The sequence below is a fragment of the Mirounga angustirostris genome, unplaced genomic scaffold (genome assembly GCF_029215605.1).
Source record: "Mirounga angustirostris isolate CCGP_5_RB_7025 unplaced genomic scaffold, mMirAng1.0.hap1 SCAF_4, whole genome shotgun sequence".
NCBI lineage: Eukaryota > Metazoa > Chordata > Mammalia > Carnivora > Phocidae > Mirounga > Mirounga angustirostris.
Window position 1 is genome coordinate 86,158,658 of NW_026991712.1, and position 23,316 is coordinate 86,181,973.

The window sequence follows — 23,316 nt, forward strand, 5'->3', positions numbered from 1 at the left end:
AGCCCCAAGTGGGGCTCCCTGCTCAGTGGGGACCTGCTTCTCCCTCTCTCATTCCCCCTGCTTGTGCTGTCAAATAAATAAATAAAATCTTAAAAAAAAAAAACAACTATTGGTGTACAACAGATTTATAATCACTTTAGTTAACTATAGGTAAGTTACTTCAACTGTAGGTAACAAAGTTATTACTTCAGACCAAAATGCAGAAAGTACTGGCCCATTTGCAACTGTGGATGGAACTAGAGTGTATTACACTAAGGAAATAAGTCAATCAGAGAAAGATAATTATTGTATGATTTCACTCATATGTGAAATTTAAGAAACAAAACAGAGGATCATAGGGGAAGAGAGGAAAAAATAAGATGAAACTAGAGAGGGAGACAAACCATAAAGAGACTCTTAATCGTAGGAAACAAATGCGGGTTCCTTGAGGGGAGGTGCCTGGCGGGATGGGGTAACTGGGTGATGGACATTAAGGGCATGGGATGTAATGGGCACTGGGTATTATATACGACTGAAGAATCACTGAACTCTACTTCTGAAGCTAATAATACATTATATGTTTATTAACTGAATTTAAATTTAAAAATATTAAGAATAAAAAGTACTGGCTCAGTTTGCAACTCCAAAAGGAAAATTAAGGGAATTCAGAATTTTTTCTGCTTCTTGGACAAAAGAAAGTAAGGCAGATGATGAGTTAAATTACTACATTGTAATGCCTCATATGACATCCAAGTGTGTGAGAACTTCCAAGCTGTTTCTGTTTTTAAAAAGACCTTCAAAGCCCCCGGTGGTGGTATTCAAAAAGTGAATGTCATACACTGAAACTAATAATTAACAACAAATCTTCCATTTATTTGAAGCAATTCAATTTCAAAAACTTTAAGTTACAGCAGTCACAGAAAAAAAAAAACAGGGAAGTCAAAAACAATAAAAGAATAATCAGGAGTGCTGCATTTTTTTTTAACACTGTCATGGCTTTATTCAAAACACAGTTGCACAAAAGTATTAACTTCAAAGTTTTTAAAGGAGAGTTTTGAGGAAATTTAACACACTATATACATACTGCCATACAAAGAGCATTAAAATAGGACCAAAAACTTCTACAAAATATAAAACCCACCCTTACTTATTTGCATGAAAATACCACCCACAAAGCTAAATAAGTCTTAAAAAGTTATTTGGAGGCTCTAAATGTTGTTTTCAAACCAAAGAACTCTAATTTTGATTGCACAATAAGATGATTGATAAGAAAGTCAATATATAGATTTCATTTTAAAAATAAGTATTTTATAGTCTGGCATATACTATGCAATGAGAATTCTTAAGGACTAAAACAGGGTATTTCAACTGTTAAAAAAGGAATAAAATGTTAGTCTTTTGGAGATTCCAATCCCCCCACTGAACTTATTCCAAGAGTTTTAGTTCAGTCACTTGTGCAACTTTTTTAGTTTACCCACAAATAACTTTGTAATTTTTACTTTAAAACCCCAAGTCATACATCTGAAACTAAAAAAGAAGTTCTTTACTCAGTAATTTAAATGTGTCCCAGTATAGAAGTATAACTTCAATTAATTTGCTGATGCTAACTTTAAAAAAACTTAGATATTCAAAACAAAGCAGAAAAAAATTTAGCCAAGATTTAAAAAGCAATTGCCTTGAACACGGAGCCTCCACAACAAAAAGGGAGATGTACTTGTCTACTCATATTATTATATTTAGTAGCCATATAAAGAAACACACCCGTCCCAGATATTTTTCTATTTTTAATGGATTTCCACTTGAAAACAAATCTTAATTTTAATATTTAGTTTCAAATATTTTTCCAACTGCCCAGTATATTCCAATTAAATGCTGTATCTGGTAATACCTTAAAACTATAGGAAGAATAATTAAAGGTTCTACTCAGAAAAATTAGAAATACTTTGCAGTGTGGTATCTAAATCATTTCGGAAGCTAACTTCACAAAAAGTTGACTTGATTAATTATCAAGAGGCAATTGTTCTGACTTTCGTGGAACATCAATGCTGCTTCTGAAAGCTTCCTTTGCTTTTCTTTCTTCACCCTATTAATACAGCCTGTACATCTTGTCAACCAAGAGAGATTTACAGAAAGCAGAATCTGTTGCATAAAACTGTATTGATAATAATATTCATATTTCAAAAAATACTCAATTTCTTTCACTTAGCTTGTTTAAAACTGAGATAGTCTGAAAAGGTGGTTGAGGTATAAAAGACTAAATAAAGGTTTTCCTGGGTAGCCATAAGTTTCCCAACTTTTTTTGGAGATAGAAGGAGGGGAGTGAAACAAAAAATGAAAGTGATCATAACAGAATTGCTGGGAGGAAAATAAAGAACGTGCAGTTAAAAACAAAACAAAATTAACAACCACTGGCATGTCATGATTTTCAGCTAGAAAAACAAAGAGCTCACCTGCATGTCTCTGAACTTTAGTACAAGCATTTTTTCCTTCAAAAACAAACTCTTATTAGTCACCTGGCTTAAAAGGTTTCAGAAGCCTCCACAAAAGCCATGAACTATATTGTTGAATAGAACCTTTGTATTCTGTTCCTACTTTCTAAGTTACTTATGTGACAAAAAAGCACCCAAATACCCTTAGCCAAACAAAAACAAAAACAAAAAAGGTCATTGCCTTCAAACTAAAGATCTCTGGGTCACCTCTAAAAATATAACCAACTTATTAGTCAAGAGACTATTTTCATTTCATATTCCAGCCGACTGTGATTTCAGTTAACTTATAAATAACTTTATAACCTTATGAATGAAATGCACCAAACTACACCTGTGTAAAAGTGATCATGTTTTAATTATGGGCTAAAAATAACTAATACAGTGAGTTTGAATGAGAAAAATGAAGATTCTAAATAAATTGCTAGGGAATTTCACAATGGGGTCAAGGAAAATTTTTTCTCTACATACAATATGATCATTAACAGACTAGTAAATCTTATTTGGAATGATAAGGCAAAAATAGTAAAACCACACTTTTCCTATAAAAAGTTACAGGTTATCTTCTGTAGGGATCACTATGGTACATGAAGAAACAAAGAAGATGTGATCACTCTATTGCACACCCAGGAACATTAGGGAATCTGGTCTTAGAATGATCTAGTCATCTTCTTCATCTCCATCATCTTCAGCATCTCGTTTCCTTTTTTCCCCTCGAAGACCTTCTTCTTCTGAAAGAAGAGTGAAAGAAAAATTGTAAAATACTAAATTTTAACAAATGAATATTTGTTAAATTACAGTTTTGAATCTATCTTATTGAAAACTTAATGCCATAAAAAAATTATACGTTAAGTTTCCTCTCGGTGTACTGAACACTTAACAGACTTAGAAATCCATAAATAATGACAGCTTGCTGTGCACCCTTGTGGCCAAATCATGAAGTACAGATCAAGAACTAGGGGTCTGTCATTAAAAGAATCATTAGTAAATTTTTAAATTTATTTTGAAAGACCTAGGTAAAGAGTACTAGAGAACAAATCTGAAAAGAACATTATCTGGGAGTTCAACTGCTCTTCTCTTAGAGATAAGGCTTCATTCACCCTCTTCAAAATGAAAGACCTAAGAAAATAATAAATTAAGCTCAAGGTTATCTCATCTCTTCATACCGGTTTTGAAAATAAATGTTACAGGCTGGTGTTTTTTTTAATGAAATTATTGAATGTCCTGAAAAAATTACTTTTTTTTTTTTTTGAGATTATTTATTTATGGGTGCCTGCGTGGCTCAGTCGGTTAAGCGTCTGCCTCCCGCTCGGGTCACGATCCCGGCCTCCTGGGATCGGCCCTGCATCCGGCTCCCTGCTCGGCGGGAAGCCTGCTTCTCCCTTTCCCTCTGCCCACTGCTCTGCCTACTTGTCCTCTCTCTCTCTGTGTCAAATAAATAAATAAATAATCTTTTTTAATATATATATTTTTTAAGATTTTATTTGACACAGAGAGCTAGCGAGCGAGCACAACCAGGCAGAGGGAGAGGGAGAAGCAGGTTTCCCGCTGAGCAGGGAGCCCGATGCGGGGCTCGATCCCAGGATACCGGGCTCGTGACCCAAGCCAAAGGCAGACGCTTAACCAACGGAGCCACCCGGGCGCCCCAGAAAATTACTCTTTTATAAAGGTTGTATGGGATGACTTAGCTCAGCCAGACGTCTGCCTTCGGCTCAGGTCATGATCTCAGGGTCCTAAGATCGAGTCCCACATCCGGCTCTGCCCTAAGCTTGGAGCCTGCTTAAGATTCTCTCTCTCCCAGGGCGCCTAGGTGGCTCAGATGGTTAAGTGTCTGCCTTCGGCTCAGGTCATGATCCCAGGGTCCTGGGATCAAGCCCCACATCGGGCTCCTGGCTCAGCGGGGAGTCCGCTTCTCCCTCTCCCTCTGCTTCTCCCACTGCTCATGTTCTCTCTATATATATCTCTGTGTCTCAAATGAATAAGATCTTAAAAAAAACAAAAAAGATTCTCTCTCTCCTTCTCCTTCTGCCAAACCCCCCTACCACTTGCGTGCTCTCTCTCAAAAAAAAAAAAAAAAAAGGTTTTACACCTCTCAAGGCACCCGATGTTACCAAAATCAAATCAGAGACCAGTAATAATTTGAATTATAAACACATTCTTTAAAGTATGTGAATAATAGCTATAACTTTAATGTTAGGATTTTTTTTTATGGCTAATGTAACTCACCCTCTTCTTCCTCTTCTTCCCCTTCTTCAACATAATCATCATCATCTTCTTCATCCTTGAAAACCAAATATTCAGTTTGAGAATAAAAATCCATGACACACTTTTCACTGTTTGGTAGTAATACATTCTAACAAGAGCAAAAAAACTATGGTTATTCTTTGTTCTGACAACCTCTGCCTAACTTACATAGGTCTTTTTTAAGAACCCAACCAAATCTAGTTTATGAAAGTAAGTTATGTTTTAGACCAATGCTGTTTAAAAGAACTTTCTGCAACATCGGAAATGTTCTGTATCTGTGCTGTCCACATGTGGCTACTGAGCATTTAAAATGTGACCAGTACAAGGGCGTCTGGCTGGCTGAGTCGGTAGAGCATGCAACTCTTGATCTCAAGGCTGTGAGTTCGAGCTCCACAGTGGGTGTAAAGATTACTTAAAAATAAAAAAATCTTTAAATAATAAAGTAAAATGTGACCAGTACAAATGAGGAACTGAATTTTTCATTTTATTTAATTTTAACTTAAATAACCAAATGTGCCCAGTGGCTACTATAATGGACACAGTAACTCGACAATTTCAAAGAAAGGTTTTCTATTTTATAGAGTGAGATAGGAATTACCCAAATCCTAGCCTCAACATAGTTACATGCATTGAATAAGTCGCTTAATTTCCCTGGACCTCAGTTTTCCACTCAATAAAAGAAAGTATTCATCTAGAAAGATCTCTAAGTTCCTTCTACATCTAAAAATCTACATATCAAAACAGCAATGTCAAAAAAAATCACAAAACTTAATCTACAATTTTTGTGGAAGGAGCTGTCTACCGTTTTATATTAAACCTAACAAACCTTTCTCTTGGGGTGCCTGGGTGGCTCAGTCGTTAAGCGTCTGCCTTCGGCTCAGGTCATGATCCCAGGGTCCTGGGATTGAGCCCCGCATCGGGCTCCCTGTTCGGCGGGAAGCCTGCTTCTCCCTCCCCCACTCCCCCTGCTTGTGTTCCCTCTCTCGCTGTGTCTCTCTCTGTCAAATAAATCAATAAAATCTTAAAAAAAAAAAACCTTTCTCTTGAATAATCAGTCATAATGATTTGATCATGAACATAACACTAATTAATATTTGCCGATTCCCGGGCGCCTGGGTGGCTCAGTTGGTTAAGCGACTGCCTTCGGCTCAGGTCATGATCCTGGAGTCCCTGGATCGAGTCCCGCGTCGGGCTCCCTGCTCAGCAAGGAGCTTGCTTCTCTCTCTGACCCTCCCCCCTCTCATGTGCTCTCTCTCTCTCATTCTCTCTGTCTCAAATAAATAAAATTAAAAAAATATATATTTGCCGATTCCCTCAGAGCCTATCAAAATACGTAGGATGGTTTTCTCCTATTAAAAATGACCCTGGGGGCGCCTGGGTGGCTCAGTTGGTTAAGCAACTGCCTTCGGCTCAGGTCATGATCCTGGAGTCCCAGGATCGAGTCCCGCATCGGGCTCCCTGCTCGGCGGGGAGTCTGCTTCTCCCTCTGACCCTCCCCCCTCTCATGGTCTCTCTATCTCATTCTCTCTCTCAAATAAATAAATAAAATTAAATTTAAAAAAAAATGACCCTGGCCTCTACTTTGAATTGTATCTTTTCCTAGTTTTCATGCCTTCTCCTTTCAATTTTACTACTTCAATTTTAATCTGCTATGAATTCAGAAAATAGATTGACAAGCTTATTAGAGAACTGAATATAAAAGAGAAAATAGGTTTAGAATAACAGCTTGAACACTCTCCTACAAAGAAAATGTCTTTTAGGGGCGCCTGGGTAGATCAGTCGTTAGGTGTCTGAGCCGAAGGCAGATGCCTAACAACTGAGCCACCCAGGTGCCCCAATAAATAAAATCTTAAAAAAAAAGGGGGGGGGCACCTGGGTGGCTCAGTCATTGGGCGTCTGCCTTTGGCTCGGGTCACGATCCCAGGGTCCTGGGATCGAGCCCCGCATCGGGCTCCCTGCTCAGCGGGAAGCCTGCTTCTCCCTCTCCCACTCCCCCTGCTTGTGTTCCTGCTCTCTCTGTGTCTGTCTCTGTCAAATAAATAAATAAAATCTTTAAAAATAAAAAAATTTAAAAAAAAAAGAAAGAAAAGAAAATGTCTTCTGTTGCTATATTTTGGCTAATCAGAGGCCTTTTACACTTACCGCCATATTCCAAATAGTTGAGTTCTACCATATGTGTGAAAAAAATGGAACCAATCTAGGGTCTCCCCTCCAGCCCCACAAAAGTTTACTGCTCCTTCAAAATACTTTTAATTGGCAAATGTCAAGAACTGCTGAGTAGTTAGGGAAAAACTTGGACAACCCGTCCTTTTCACAGTATCCACAGCCCCATTTGTGTCTAGAGATACTCAACAGAACCTAATTTCCCAGCACATAGCTAGAATCCCCTGAGAAACCCGAATGCACGACATTTATATCAGAAATCAATCTTATACAATCAATTCAAACACTGAAAAGCATCCTATACCAGAACACCATCAAGATATAAGGAGGAGAAGGAATAAATGGGGTAGCCAATAGTATAAAAAGGAATCACAATAAAAATCAGGAGAACCTAAAGCTTTAAACTAAAGAAGAAAAGAAAGGAAGAGAAGGTAGAAGGGAGAGGGGACAGGGAAGAGGAAGGAAGGGGAGGGGAAAAGAAAGAAAGAAAAAAGAGAGAGAGAAATAAAGACAAGGGACACATTTTAAACATCTCAGATCTGTGGAGAATGATAAATGAGGATGTTTAAATATTTGTGATTTTTTAAAAAAACACTTGAGATATTAATCACATTTATTCTTTGATAATTTAAAAACGTCCAAGTCTCAAAAGCTAATTGCTTCTCTGGATTTTGTTTTAACAAAATATGGTTAGATTAATTGACTGATGGTTGTAAGCCTTTTTAAAAATGGAAGTATAGCTGACACACAACATTACCTTAGCTTCAGGTGTACAACATGGTGATTCAACAAGTTTGCACCTTAAGCTTTGCTCACCGCAAGTACAGCTATCATCTAAGCCTTTCGTTTTTAATATCATCTATGAGGTAACATTCCTCAATAAAAACTCGGCTTTCACCAAAGTCTTGTTCAGTAGAAACTATGGTCTTTTCCTAACTAATGGGAAAGAACATGTTTCCTCATTGTACTCTATAGTACAGAGGGATCACAATTCCCAATTCTTCTAAAGCCCCCATTCCCATTCTTTTTTTATTTTTTTTTTTTAAGATTTTTATTTATTTATTTGACAGAGAGACAGAACAGAAACACAAGCAGGGGGAATGGGAGAGGGAGAAGCAGGCTTCCCGCAGAGCAGGGAGCCCGATGTGGGGCTTGATCCCAGGACCCTGGGATCATGACCGGAGCTGAAGGCAGTTGCTTAAGCGACTGAGCCACCCAGGCACCCCTCCCCATTCCCATTTTTAAAGAAATATACTACACACATAAAGCCCTTCTTTATATTAAATTAATATGTATATTTATACATATTAATTTCTTACCTCTGAAGAGTAACAAATAAAAATAATTCTCAAACCAAAAACAGCTACTCAAATCCCATTCCTATCTCCTTCTACTTTCTTTTTAAATCTCAATAGTCTCAGAAGCTTCTACAGACTCTCACCTTCTAAAAGTAAGTTTAAAACATAACTATTTAAAAATATTTAAAACATTGTAAATATCTAAACCATTTCATCATGTTTGAAAACTTCTGGTCCATGCTAGCCAGGTACTACACTGACTTGATGTTGTGGGTATCATCTCAGAGATTTTTGCTCTATACTTGACTATGTCACTTTTATTTATTTTTTTTTAAGAGAATCTTTTTTCTTTAATATTTTATTTATTCACTTTTGCGACACAGAGAGGGAGAGAGAGAGGGAGGGAGAGAGAGGGAACACAAGCAGGGGGAGAGGCAGAGGAAGAAGCAGACTTCCTGCCAAGCAGGGAGCCCAATGTGGGGCTCCATCCCAGGATCCTGGGATCATGACCGAAGCCGAAGGTAGACCTTAAAGACTGAGCCACCCAGGTGCCCTGACTAGGTCACTTTTAGTTAGTATTCCCCAATATTCAATGGAATGATAAACACAATATCTACAGTTGGTTGAAAGTCATTTTTAAACTACTTAATACTATTTAGACTTAATGAAGAATTACTGGCAAAGAAAAAAGCCAAATGCAAAATAACATGAGTCCATTATTTTACTAAATAACTTAAAACTTAGGGGAGGGATGCCTGGGTGGCTCAGTCGTTAAGCATCTGCCTTCGGTTCAGGTCATGACCCCAGGGTCCTGGGATCGAGCCCGCCCCCCCCCCCCCCGCCTGCTGCTCCCCCTGCTTGTGCTCTCTCGCTCTCGCTCTACCTCTCTGACAAATAAATAAATAAAGCTTAAGGGAAAAATATTCAAGCTGTATACTGCCAGTAAACTGAACAAGCATGAATGCTTTTTTTTTTTTTTTTTAAGATTTTATTTATTTATTTGACAGAGAGAGAGGAAACACAAGCAGGGGGAGTGGGAGAGGGAGAAGCAGGCTTCCCGCGGAGCAGGGAGCCCGATGTGGGGCTCGATCCCAGGACCCTGGGATCATGACCTGAGCCGAAAGCAGACGCTTAACAACTAAGCCACCCAGGCGCCCCTCTCTATGAATGCTTAAAGTGCTGTTCTTCATTATTGGACAGCTGCCAACTCACTAATCCCCAAACAAGTTTAAGTTCTATTTTTTCCACATTAGTTTCATAATTAAAATGGTATCAGAAAAAAATTATCAATGATCAGTGATATTATCTATCTAACCAATGTAAAAGTCATAAGAAGAACAAATAAGAATACACTAACAATTTCTAGTCTAAATAAGAGGTATTATTTTTAATAATAAAAACTTGAATTATGGGGCGCCTGAGTGGCTCAGTTGGTTAAGCGACTGCCTTCAGCTCGGGTCATGATCCTAGAGTCCCGGGATCGAGTCCTGCCATCAGGCTCCCTGCTCAGCAGGGAGTCTGCTTCTCCCTCTGATCTTCCCCCCACTCATGTGCACTCTCTCTTTCTCTCTCTCTCTCAAATAAATAAATACAGTCTTTAAAAAAAAACTTTAACTATGAAAACAAAACTCAGTAATTTAAAAACATTACAAGAAAATAGTAATTCCCATGGGCGAAAGATCATTTGTTCAAGTCAACTGAAACTTCCTGTGAGCTTACTATGTCCCTGTCAATGTATTAGATGCTGAGATACAAAGACGGATGACCCTCCCCTTAAGGAGCTCACCATCTAGTAGAACGTGGCCAAATAAACAAGTTTTTACAAAAGTGTCTACAGGCAACAGAAGACTAACTGCGAATCAAAGATAACGGAGGAAGGAGTGATTACCTATAAAAAGTTACAGAAAGCTTCAATAATGAGACAACGCCAGAACTGAGTTTTTAAAGCGTTCACAAAGCATGATCTGGGTGTCAGTCACACAAGTATATACAACAGTAAAATGTCATGAACATGTACATAAAATCAGTGTACTTTCCCGGCTTCAACGATACTTACGTTTACCTCCGTAAAAAAGAAAATAAAGTTCATCAGAGAGCATGGGTAAAGTCATTTCAGATAAGAGTAAACAATGTATCTACAGACAGAAAGGCAAGAAATAGCTTGGTGTGACAATTTAATTTGGTACTGAGGGAGAAGACACTAGAGAAGGAAGCAGGGGCTAGATAATGATGGGCCTTGTATGCCTGGATGGCAACAGGGAAACACTGAAGTGTTTCAAGCAGGCTAGTGATATGATCACATTTGCACACAGGCTATGCAAGCACACACTGTGAAGGAGACACCCAAGTGGTGACACTGTCTTCAGAGAGACCATTTGGAAAGCTACTCCAAAACCGTAAGCAAGAAATCATCGGGGAAAGGAAAGCTGTCCTGAGTGCCTACAACGTGCCAGGGACTGGATACTTTACACATATTATCTTGTTAAATCCCTAAAAGAGGCCTAAGAGGTTGATACAATCTTAGTTTTATAAATGCAGAAGCTGAGGCTCAGAAACTTTTGTAAAATGTTTCTACCATACCGTGGCATGCAGCTCCAGGCAGAATGGGTTTGAAAGATATCTGGGTGGTAAAATCAGTAGGTGTTTATGATTATCTGGATACAGTATGAGCTGGGGGACAGTGGGGAAAATGACAGGCAGACAGATACACTCAGACCCACAAGTTAGGAACAACTTTCAGATTTCTACACAACTCACTATTTATAGTACTTGGCCCTATGCCTAAATAATTAATTTTCAGCGCACATAAAAAGTGCCTATTCACCTGGATTTCTTCTTTCATTAAATATGAGAGGCCCACTTCCTCTTCTCCCTCTCCCAGTTCTGAGCCTGCTTCATCTTCATCCTCATCTTCATCCTCCTCTTCTTCCTCCTCTTCTTCATATTCTTCAGGTGGACCAGCTTCATCTTCCTCTTCCTCTTCATCATCTTCATCTCCATCTTTAAAAATATTTTAAAAGACGAGCAAACGGCTGAGCAAATGTTTCTTGCTAGTATGTTGATCCTACCTGCCCTTGTCCCAATCACCTCCAACTCTTAAGTCAATGGGTAGATGGAAAGTATCTCAGGGTGATTTTCTTTTTTTAAGATTTCCCTTCCAAGGGGTGCCTGGGTGGCTGTCGGTTAAGCTTCTGACTCTTTTTTTTTTTTTTTTTTTTATTAAAGAGATTCTTTTTTTTTTTTTTTTAAAGATTTTATTTATTTATTTGAGAGAGAGAATGAGATACAGAGAGCATGAGATGGGGGAGGGTCAGAGGGAGAAGCAGACTCCCTGCTGAGCAGGGAGCCCGATGCGGGACTCGATCCAGGGACTCCAGGATCATGACCTGAGCCGAAGGCAGTCGCTTAACCAACTGAGCCACCCAGGCGCCCAAGCTTCTGACTCTTGATTTCAACTGAGGTCATGATCTCAGGGTTGTGAGTCAGGCTCCACATTCAGTGGGAAGTCTGCTTGACTCTCCCTCTGCCCCTCTCCCTGCTGATGCGCCCATGCTCTCTCTCTAAAATAAATAAATAAATCTTTAAAAAAGATTTCCCTTTTACAACATCCATATTTACTATTTGAGAAATATGGTTTCTATTTCTTTTTAAAGATCTTATTTATGGGGGCCTGGGTGGCTCAGTCATTAAGTGTCTGCCTTCGGCTCAGGTCATGATCCCAGGGTCCTGGGATTGAGTCCCGCATCGGGCTCCCTGCTCAGTGGGGAGCCTGCTTCTCCCTCTCCCACTCCCCCTGCTGTGTTCCCTCTCTTGCTGTCTCTCTCTGTCAAATAAATAAATAAAATCTTAAAAAAAAAAAAAAAAGTAAAGATTTTATTTATTTATTTGAGAGAGAGAGAGAACAAGCTGGGGGTAGGGGCAGAGGAAAAGGGAGAAGCAGACTCCCCACTGAGCAGGGAGCCCGATGATGTGGGGCTCGATCCCAGGACCCTGGGATCATGACCTGAGCTGAAGGCAGACGTTTAACCAACTGAACTGCCCAGGTGCCTTGAGAAATATAGTTTCTATTTTTTTTTTTTTAAGATTTTATTTATTTGAGAGAGAGAGCAACCAAGAGAGAGCACAAGCAGGAGGAAGGGCAGAGGGAGAAGCAGACTCCCTGCTCAGCAGGGAGCCCGATGTGGGACTCGATCCCGGCACCGGGATCATGACCTGAGCTGAAGGCAGAGGCTTAACCGACTAAGCCACCCAGACACCCCGAAATATGGTTTCTAAATACTGAAATATTTCCAATGTATAGATTTTCATCGAAACATTACATGCATTAAAGTTTGTTTTACCTTGTGGACACTTCAAAACCCGCTTCTCTATCATTCTATCATTTTCTAATATTGTTTATCCATCAGATTTCTTTTTACAGTAAAAAAATTTTCAACCAAGAGTAACAAACAGTGTCCCATTACTAATAACAGCCATTCCATCATCTGTTAGTCACCCATTTATCCAATAATATATATTCATCACCTAATTCTAACACATTTCCATCACCACCCCCCCCCAACCTCGAAAAAACTCATAGTCATTCATAGTCACTCCCCATTCTCCTCTCACCCACTGGCAACCACTACTCTACTTTCTGTTTCTATGAATTTGCCTATTCATAGGCATTTCATACAAATGGAGTCACACAAAATGTGGCCTTTTGTGTCTGGCTTCTTTCACTACATAGAATGTTTTCAATGCCATAACATGTATCAGTACTTCATTCATTCTTATGACTGAATAATATTTCATTGTATGGATATATCACATTTCATTTATCCATCAGTTGACAGGCCATTCAGGTTGTTTCTATTTCTTAATTATTATGGATAATACTATAAGGAATGATTCCTTTTTTTTAAAAAAACGTACTATTTTAAAAGTTCCCACTTTTACTAGGTGGTGGTTAAACAAGTTTATACAGATATAAAATTTCACAGAGCTTGATAGTATAATAATCATTAAATTCCCCTATCAGAAATCTAAAAGAAGAAATACAGGATTAGGGCTGTGGATTTGTAATTTTTCTTGTCTTACTATCTTTTTTTTTCAACACCCAAATATCCAGGCCCAATCTAAAGTGCATGGCTAGGCTGGAGCCTATATTTATAAGCATTAAGAATGATTACCCTCATCATCCTCCTCTTCTGAGTCTGGTGCTTCGTTATCCTCCTGATCAAATCCATCTAAGTAAGTGATTTGCTGCAGCAGTTCAAAAATACTTTCTCTGTAATCTTCCAGGTTTGTGATCTCACAGTTAAACAAGTCAAGACTTTTCAAATTTTTAAGATTTTGCTGGAAAAGTAAAAAGTTAAAACTTACATTTTGAGATTTTAAATACTATGTTATTTCTTTTTAATTCATGAACCAGAAAACATATATTTGAAATCAAAAGGCTGATTTTTGGATTTTTCAAATTTTATAATGAAGGGCTATTGTATCAATTATTTCTTTTTTTAAAGATTTTATTTATTTATTTGAGAGAGTGAGCAAGCGAGCGAGCATGACGGGGGTGGGGAGAAGAGAAGAAGGGAAGCAGGATCCCCACTGAGCAGGAAGCGTGATGTGGGGCTTGATCCCAGGACCTCAGGATCAAGACCTGAGCCAAAGGCAGACGCTCAACCAACTGAGCCACCCAGGCGCCCCCCACATCAATTCTCTTAAGGAGGCCCTGTACATAAACTCCGCAAGAGTAGGAACTTTGTTTTGTTCACCACTGAATCTCCAGCACCTCGCTTAGTGCCTTACTATAGTAGCCACTCAATGTATTTTGTTGACCAGATATGTGCATAAATAGGCAACAACAATAATGTGGTTAGCTTAAATCCTGTCAAGCTTGTTGTCAATACTTTCAACCTCCTCCTCCCAAGCTTTTTTAAAATTGGAGCAACAATTTTCTGAGTTTCACTTCATCTCATACCAGGAAACAAAGGAGCAAATAATAAAATAACTCAAAAAACAAAAAAAATCAAGAAGGAAGGAAAAAGAATAGAATTTAAGAAAATACTGGGAAGTTTGAAACCAGATATTCAACTCCTGAAGTTAACGATAAAATAAATTTCTCACAGATTTATCTGAATGTTTTACTCTAAGAGAAAGGAAAGCAATAACCATCTAGATAAAAACATATAAGAAATTTCAGAAGTTTCAAAGAGTGAAATATAAATCAGTAAAATAAAACACAAGCAAATCTCAGAAAATCAACCAAAAAAGAGCAAGTCCAGAGACCTTCCACTCACCAGAGCTTCTACTGTACTGAGATCTTTGATTTTGTTTCCACTCAGATTGAGGTAGGTAAGATTTGGACATTTCTCTGCCAGGACTTCCAAACCTCCAGAAATTATATTGTCACTAAGTTCCAACTATATATTCAACATGGAGAAAAAACAAACAATGGTGAAAGCTTAGGGCAGATCAGATTTTTTTTTAAGTTTTTTTATTTTTTTAAATAACCTCTACACCCCATGTGGGGCTCAAACCTACAACCCCGAGATCAAGAGTCGCATGCTCTTCTGACTGAGCTAACCAGGCATCCCCAGATTTTTAAAATATATCAATCTGAAGAAGAAAAACAACTGTCATTCTCTCTGGCTTCAAGAGACTGTCACAAATTATTAACTTCCAAACTCCCACCTATAATCACCAAATAATATATTAGAAATCCTACATAACAAGCTTCTAAGTTTGGCTCCAGATGTGTTACAGATAGATTTTATGTTTCAGAGAAAAACATTTGATAGATATTAAACCCAAATTCATGTCAAACACAATTTCATTATTAAGTTTAAATTTCTAAAAGCGGTATTAGAGCTGATTCTAAAATCCTACATAACCCATTTTCTTATCTCTAGAAATTTAGAATCTTCTAATTAAAAGGCAGAATGGTTGTTTCATTTGGCCAAAACCTAGACATATTAGCCCTTGGCATCAAAATTATGATGATTTCACACTTAATACCAACTTACCTTTCGAAGTTTATTTAAGCTAGGCAACCGGGCCAGTGAACTTAGTTCCACATTAGCCATACTCAGAAACTCTAGTTTTTTAAAAGTATCATTCAGGCCTTCAATTTCCCCATTGACACACAGGCAATTATCAAGGACTAACTCTGTCACCTGTAAGACAGAAAATGAATGATTCTTTACTTCGCAGTCTGTTTAGCAAAAGACCTGGGTCAAGACACACTGGAAATGTGAATATTAAAACCATCAATCCCATTACAAAGATTCTTTCTCTCCTCCCCCACCAAAAACTGAAAGACAACCTAAAGTCATCATTATAAGTTAACCTTTTAAATTTAAACTTAGACCAAGAAGTTCAATGCCTGCTCAAATCACTGATGCATAAAAAATAAAACTTTGAAAAAGGTCCCATGTGAAACTTACTTCTGCCCCTGATGAGGATTCTCAATATTAGGGCATATATTTATGCAGTGAGGGGATGACTAGGCTACTGGGAAAGGGTTCAAGTGAGCTGCCCTAAAACAGCAGGGAGAAAAAAGGAAACTATTTTATTCACGTTTCAAGTTTAAACCCCCTTATCTTTGGTTGATAAATGCCACCATAACTCAAAAATACCTTGTTACCCTTCATGAAGAAATGTTAGAAAGCTCATTCTGAGAAAGCTGGCTAAGGGAGGTTATTTGTTCTTAATAGCAGGGCCAAACAATGTGACCCAGAACAATACATCCTTGACAAAATGTTATTTCTCTGTAACACCCTGGTAGCATTTTGCGGACTTTTCCCTATGGTGGGGGGGGGGGGGGTGCATCCTCCTATTAGGTCAGAGCTGTAGAACAAAACTTGCTGGTGTGCACCTAAAAGGACTTAATCTAAGGGGGAGACAGGAGACCCTGGATCTCTACTCCCAATGCAAAAATATGTCTGAGGAATTTTGAGGGCTAAAAACTTAACAAGGAATGCCACCTTCTCTATCTGAATATGACTTTGAAATAATTATTTGAGAGACCAGAGAAGGCCTATGATCTCCTGTTTAGAGGTAAGGAAGCCAAGGCCCAAAGGGTAAGAATAAGAATGACTTGGCTAGGGTCATCCAGTTAGTATGACAGAGCTGTGCCTCCATTCTCAATCTTCTGACTCCTAGTCCAGCTGAGCGGAGGAGAACGCGGGTATTTGGCGTCAGAAAACCAGTTCTTCCACTTGAGTAAATAACTTCACTGCCCTGGGACTCGGTTTGCTAATTTGGATTCTACAACAATACAATCCACCTTACAAGTCTGTCCGAAGGAGAAAAGTAAATGATAAACACAGTAAGTGTTTTGTAAACTGTAAAGAGCTATACAAATATAAGAGACCGTTATTACACCATAGGGGAGGAAGGAGAGGCTGCAAAAAGGCAACCTCTGGCACTCCCCAAAATTGGAAAGGAAACTACTACTGGTAGGGTAGGTAAATGAAAGAGGGTAAAGGGGGAGCAAATCTACTTTTCCAACCCAAGACATACAAAAGCATTCTAAATGTGTGCTCCTGAGAGGCAGTTTTTAAAGTCTGATTTTGTTTTCCTGAAGCCCCCAAAGAGTAGGCCCTAGAAAACTCCCAGATCTCTCTGGGATGATAGTAGCGACTGTTTCCTTCTCCTTGCCCTTTGCTAATTTCAGGGATACATAAAGAAAACAAAGTACATGAAGACCTTGGGTTCCCACTCCGCACGCCGCCACAGCCCCCCCCACAGACCCTACTCATCTTCTGCGCTGGTTTGCACAGGCACCACCCCCGCCCCTGCTGAAAACAACTACATCCCTGATATTCCACTTCGAGTGTTTATTTCAGAGGCCGCAATTAACAAGACTCTTGACGCTTTTCCCTGCGGTCTGAAGTGCGAGGTTCCTCGCTGGCCACCCGCCCCGCTCTTGCGACCAGCCGCTCCGACCCACGGAAAACCCCACAGGCGGCGGGGACTCCTCAAGAGAAAGACGGGTCGCCTCCCGGGCCGGGTTCCCAGCCCCTCCGCCCCGGGCGGGAAGGGCTGGGGGAAGCCGAGAAGGCGCCCTCGAAAAGGAGGCGGAAACGCCTCCCGTCCGACCCCCGAAAAGTTGACCGCGACCAGCCTCACGTGGCCCCTCCCAAGGCCGTCTCTTTAACTAAGGCGACAGCAGCAAGAGCGCATCATTTAGTTTCGCCGAATCCATCTTTAAAGCACAGAACTACTACGACCGATTTGTTGAGTTTTGTGAAAGCTTCTCCAGGGATCAAATTCGGAGTTGCGGCCACTACGATACGACACGCCGAATATCGTCACACCGCGGGGGCACGAAGAGGATTACGCCTCGCGTCCCCTCCCCACCTCCGGTCTCTGCGACGACTCCCAAAACTTACCCGCGGCCGGGGAAGCGACCGCTGACCCAGATTCCGCCCGGCGGCGGTCGGCGCGCGCCGCTTCCCGGGGGAGTGGGCGCCGCCGGCCGCGGGCGGTCCTCAGACCCCGCCAGGGACCCCAGCCCGCGCCCGGCGCGACGTCACACACCCGCGGCCTCGAGCCCGGGGACACCCCCCAAAAAAGAAAGAGTTGGCAGCACTGCAGAAAAGTTAGACTAACTTCTCAGGTGACGACGGCTGCGGCAGGGGCGAGTGGGACTGGGGGGTCGCGCCCACGCCGCCGGCGCCTGGGAGGAGGAGGGAACCAAGCGGCGGAGCGGCCCCCAGCACTCCGCTTCCCGCCCCCACCAGGCCTGGACTCCCGACCTGAAGAGAGCCTAAAGAGGCTAAGCCCCCAGCCACACAAAAACGCCCCTAGAAACTTAAACCCTTCGCCATTTTAAGTAGATTTTAATGATTTAACACTTAAAATTAAATATCCCCCCCAACCCTAACCCCAGGTGGGGGTTAATTCATTACCCCTCCCCACACACCCACCCGACCCCCAGCAACCCGATCCTCTGAATACAGGTCTGGTGGGGAAGGGGAGGGGGCTGAGTCATCTCACCTCCTCCGGGGCTCTGTTCCTTAACTCCAGGTTAATCCTCTTTTTCATCTCCATGTCCTCCTCCTGCTCTTCTGCTACTACTCCCTTCCCTTACCCTTTCCTGCCTTTCCCACTACCCCCAACCCTTAAATTTTAAAAGATTTGGAAATGAATGAAAAGAAAAGCAAATATAAACGCCCACCACCTCCAGATAGGTGTGGGGGAGAAAGAAGAGAATAGCAAATGGAGTCCAAGGAGTTGGGACTCTAACTCGGCTGCCCCCACCTCCTTGTCCACACACTCGCGCGCACTCACACGCACACACACACGCGCGCGCGCACACGCGCACACACACACACGCACACACACACACACGCGCGCGCGCGCACACACACACACACCGCAGTTCCTTCCCCTTCAATGGCTGCTCTGAGACTGAGCCTCCATGACACGGCACCGCCAACCCCCTGGCCTACACTCCACCCACCTTCCGAATGTATTGGTTAATTCTTTAGCATCACACTGTTTCATTGGGCTGCATTAATGTCCATCAGTCTTCAGGGTGGACCTGAACCAGAAGCGCTGTGTCTATTGGCTACGACCAAGCGCGCAGTTAACTCCGATAGGTCCGGGAGGGTGTTCGTCCTGGGGAAAAGATTTTGAATCCCAGTAGCCCCCCGCCTTTTCTTTGTGTGGTTGGCGCGCTTTCCCTAGGCGTTCGGACGGTTTTGATACCTGCTGGATTTGTTTTGTTTTTAGTGTGAAAGGGAGGGAGAAAGCATCCTTCTTATGTACCCAGGTTGCAGGACTCATAATCTGGCACACAAACACGCACCGGCTCTTGGCTGTTTTAAAGCACCTTGCGGCCAAGGTGCACATGAGCTTTCGTGGCACTGCCCGGCTGGGGATAAGCTTCTGGTGCAGAACCAGACGCGAGATAAAGATAGTATTTTAACTTCCAACATGAAGGACTGAACGTTTTTGAAAACAGTTGGGTGAATTATGTAAATTAGGCACCTTTAAACAAAACTAGCCTGGAGGAATTGTTACTGAGGTAATTGTTGCTGTAATAAACACCAAGACGTGGGAGGAAAAAACAGTGCTGGACTAGTGAAAATCAGACATTAATTCGCATAGAAATGGTACTGCAATGCTTCTCCTTTCTAATTTCCCTTTGGTCGGTTTCCTTGGATACCTGTAGGTTAAATGTGCTTTTAAAAGTCTATGAATGTGAGATATAAAAGAGCGGGATAAGAATGATCTTTTTTTTTTTTTAATTTTGTCTTGAGAGTCTAACTTCTTAGTTCTTGCTTAAATTTGTCCTTTCAATCCCTTACACCATTCTCCGGATAAATGCCCAAAGAAATTCCAAATGATTTGGGGAAGAAAGTGGGTGAATTAGTCCAACCCCTCTCAGAGTGGAGTGCTTGTTTGCTATGTTTTCGGTTTCTCCGGTTAGAGACCGTAGGGTTTCAAACAGACTCCTCAACACTTTGCCACTATCCCTCCTCCTCCCACACAGAGACACACAGCTCCTCAATTAGGCTTACGTTTAAAATGTAAATATTTGGTAGTTAGCATGTTAAATACTTTAAAGGAAAATAAAATAGTGATTGTCTTCTGGATAAGTGTTTCCTTTGAGTTCTTGAAAAGGAAATTTTGTGAAGATGAAAACGGGAGAGGGAGAGCTTTTGGTATAAAATGACATCTCTGCAGGGCAATTTGGAGTTAGTTAAGTTTGTTTTAACACGGGCTAAAGGAAGCCAGGATGATATGAAAACAACCAAAACAGATTGAGGACGAGTTAAAAAAAAAAAAAGGATAAAAAGAAACCTGAAAGCACATTTTAGTACCAGCTTGGGAAGAAGTGCTGTGGTCTCATCCCACCAGCCACTGGAACTCTGGAATGGAATCCCAAAGAGAGTTCAGGAAGGAGATTCAGATTTAGGAGTCATACACATATGAGTGATAGTTGAGGCTATGAGAAAAAAAATAAGATTCCCGTAGAGAATATATTTAATAAGGCTATCAGGCAAAGGGGAGAAAAATGTGATTGAGGGGAAAGAGGAGAGAGGGATTGTCTACCAAAGTAGTCGAAGAAACTGAGGAACAGGTAGAAAAGAATGAAGTGAATCCGGGGGCAGAAATGTATGGAAGCCAAAGAGTTTCAAGGAAGAGATGATTACTGAAGTTAAATGGTAGGACTTTATCAGAATATATTAGACAGAATGGGAGAGTATGTTGGAAGTAATGAATGTGAGGACAGGCCATGAATTCATTTCACCCTTGGATAATAGCTTCACAAAGCACACTGTAGTAAGCATAGACAGAGATCCACCAAACTGAACCTTCCCCTCATACCCTTGGTCTCCACCTTCATGTCATCTCTCATGTGCCCTACCTCAGTACCTTTAAACCTACCTCTTTCTAGTCTTAATCAAGAAGCCAGGATAAGAGGCTGGGGGAAGAAAGATTCTCCAGAGGGCTGGTGCTTGGAAAGAAAGGTGCCTGGGAAGAGGTTGGATGAAGAATATTACCAGGCTAGTAGGTGGGTGTATGGAGCTGAATGAAGGATGAAAAAATAAAATAGAGTCAGGAGAAAAGCCAAACTCATGAACTAGAACATGTTTTAAGCTGAAGTAATGAGGCAGAGTTTATTTTAAATGGTAGAATGAAAAGTGAGGTTAACTTATCAGGAGGTGGATGAAAGCAAAGGAGCAAGGAAAGGAATGAATGAGAGGGTGGCTCAGAACACTCTAATCCACCAATAAGAAGCATGCATCAGGATATTATTTAACTCAATATGCCTTTAATGTTCAAAAGCTAGACTCATCTTCTGCTGCTGAATATCTTCTGTTGCCCCTCCAGATCCACTCTTCACCCTGCTCTGTGACTCAAAACCCACAGAGTCCTATGACTTCCTGGGTTTGGTCCCTAGGAGAGAGCACTGGTAGGAGATCAGAAGTCTGGAGGACTGTAAGGATGGAGCATTTATTCCCCAACTTCCTCATGCCAAGTTGTGACAAGAAGGCTGAGTCTCTCTACCAAAAGCCGCAGATCCTGTGGTGACCACCATGATGTACCATCCAGATTTTCCTTCAGGAATGAAGGACTTATGGCCCCTGGAATCTTTTTTTTTTTTTTAAGTTTTTATTTATTTATTTGTCAGAGAGAGAAAGAAAGAGCACACGCAAGGGGAGCAGCAGGCAGAGGGGGAAGCAGGATTCCCCACTGAACAAGGAGCCTGATGCAGGGCTCAATCCCAGGACCCTAGGATCATGACCTGAGCCAAAGGCAGACACTTAACCGCCAGGTGTCCCTTATTCCCCCTGAAATCTTGAGTAAATAAAGCATGATTGTTATTTTAAACTACTCAGTTTCGAGGTGACTTATTACAATGGATAACTAAACAAGAGCAGTAGATAACTGGGTGCCTGGATGGTTCAATCGTTAAGCGTCTGCCTTCGGCTCAGGTCATGGTCCCAGGGTCCTGGGATCGAGTCCTGCATCGGGCTCCCTGCTCCACGGGAAGCCTGCTTCTCCCTCTCCCAGTCACCCTGCTTGTGTTCCTTCTCTCGCTGTGTCTCTCTCTGTCAAATAAATAAAATCTTTAAAAAAAAAAAAGAGCAATAGATAACTAAACAAGGTATACCCAAGGTCCTAAGATTAGTAATTTGTAAAGATAAATCTCAAATCCAGTTCCTGTGATCAAAGTCAAAATATTTTTCCAAAGGGGACCATTATAATCCTGTTTAATTCATGAATGCACAGAATGTTCTGCTCCCTGAAATATTCTTACTCCATACTGATGCCCAAAATGCCAGATATTTGATATTATGACCCCTGTTGAGATACAAAGACTCCAGGATAACTAATAAGTAAACTTGATTATTCTATTAAACCTTAGTTGGAGATATTTATCAGATTTGAGAAAAGATTTTGATTGACACCAATACTAAAAAATAATTGAACTACCCTACATCTTCCAGGAATGAATGAGAGGGTGGCTCAGAACACTCCAATTCAATTTTTCCAATTCTATTCTTTCTCTAATTTGAGATCCTTTTCACTTTAGGAATTGTTAGTAAATGCAGAAGTAGGAAGCATACACATTATTACAGTACATTTTTTATTATTGCTATGTAAAAAACAAATTTGGTGGAATAGCTGCAAAAATTTAAAATTTGTGGTTGAGATTTTCCAGTTTGAGTCACCTCTTTATATGTTAACATCGTACAACCTAGTTTTAACATTAACCAAAGTCAAACAAAATTAGAAGAGTAAGTCTCCCAGAAATAAATCCATATTGCAATAGCAAATACAAATGATTTAGATTTTGCAATCTAAGAATTATTGCATCACTGCATTCTCCCAGTAGCACAAGTAACAAATAGTTGTCTTAAAAGAAATTTGTAAACTTGGTAACAAAATTACTTCCAAAAAACTAACTTGAAACTTCTTTTTAAGAGGCAGAGAATTTGGGGTACCTGGGTGGCTCAGTCGGTTAAGCTTCTGCCTTCGGCTCAGGTCATGATCCCAGGACCCTAGGATCAAGGCCCGCATCGGTGAGCCTGCTTCTCCCTCTTCCTCTGATCCTTCTCCCGGCTTGTGCTCTCTCTCTCTGTCTCAGATAAATAAATAAAATCTTAAAAAAATACATAAAAGATAATGTATTTGTGAAAGTAAAAGAAAATAGTGCTATAAAAAAAACATTCATGGGGCACCGGGGTGGCTCGGTTGGATAGGCGTCTGCCTTCAGCTCAGGCCAAGATCTCCAGGTCCTGGGATTGAGTTCCGCATCAGGCTCCCTGCTCAGCGGGGAGTTTGCTCCTTCCTCTCCCTCTCCCTCTGCTTGTCTCCCCCCTCCCCATCTCATGCTCTCGCTCTCAAATAAATAAATAAAATCTTAAAAAAAAAAAAAAAGGAGGGTGCCTGGGTTGCTCAGTCCGTTAGGCGTCTGCCTTTGGCTCAGGTCATGATCCCGGGGTCCTGGGATTGAGTCCTGCGACGGGCTCCTTGCTCAGAAGGGAACTTGCAACTCCCTCTCCCTCTGCCTGCCCCTCTCTCTGCTTGTACTCTCTGTCTCTGTCAAAAAAAAAAAGAACATTCATGGAAGAAAGAGCTTATGAAAATTAAAAATATGAATGCAGAAATTAATAATTCAATAGGGGTAACAGATAAAG

General features: G+C 40.8%; 1 protein-coding gene across 7 annotated transcripts; it reads right to left on the minus strand.

The window, feature by feature from the left end:
• Positions 1-825: 825 nt before the first annotated feature.
• ANP32E (acidic nuclear phosphoprotein 32 family member E) lies at positions 826-22,642 on the minus strand. 7 transcript variants are annotated; one of them, XM_064588477.1, is made up of 7 exons: positions 22,621-22,642; positions 15,178-15,327; positions 14,452-14,574; positions 13,342-13,507; positions 10,995-11,170; positions 4,692-4,818; positions 826-3,196 (listed from the first exon to the last, which is right to left on the minus strand). In XM_064588477.1, exons 2-7 carry the CDS (start codon positions 15,235-15,237, stop codon positions 3,126-3,128), a joined length of 723 nt encoding a protein of 240 aa, XP_064444547.1. In that variant the 5' UTR covers positions 15,238-15,327; positions 22,621-22,642; the 3' UTR covers positions 826-3,125. The 7 variants fall into 7 exon arrangements, 6 of the variants coding, with proteins under 6 accessions (XP_064444547.1, XP_064444546.1, XP_045752698.1 ...); XM_064588476.1 differs by lacking the exon at positions 22,621-22,642 and adding an exon at positions 18,155-18,590; XM_045896742.3 differs by lacking the exon at positions 22,621-22,642 and adding an exon at positions 18,155-18,586 and having other exon boundaries at positions 4,692-4,746.
• Positions 22,643-23,316: the final 674 nt, after the last annotated feature.

Excerpts from the sequence above, each read along its gene's own strand:
- ANP32E (XM_064588476.1), bottom strand. The coding sequence starts at position 18,208 with ATGGAGATGAAAAAGAGGATTAACCTGGAGTTAAGGAACAGAGCCCCG. Across the intron at positions 15,328-18,154 it reads GGAACAGAGCCCCGGAGGAG|GTGACAGAGTTAGTCCTTGA; the intron begins GTGAGATGACTC and ends TCTGTCTTACAG. Across the intron at positions 14,575-15,177 it reads GCTTAAATAAACTTCGAAAG|TTGGAACTTAGTGACAATAT; the intron begins GTAAGTTGGTAT and ends TTGAATATATAG.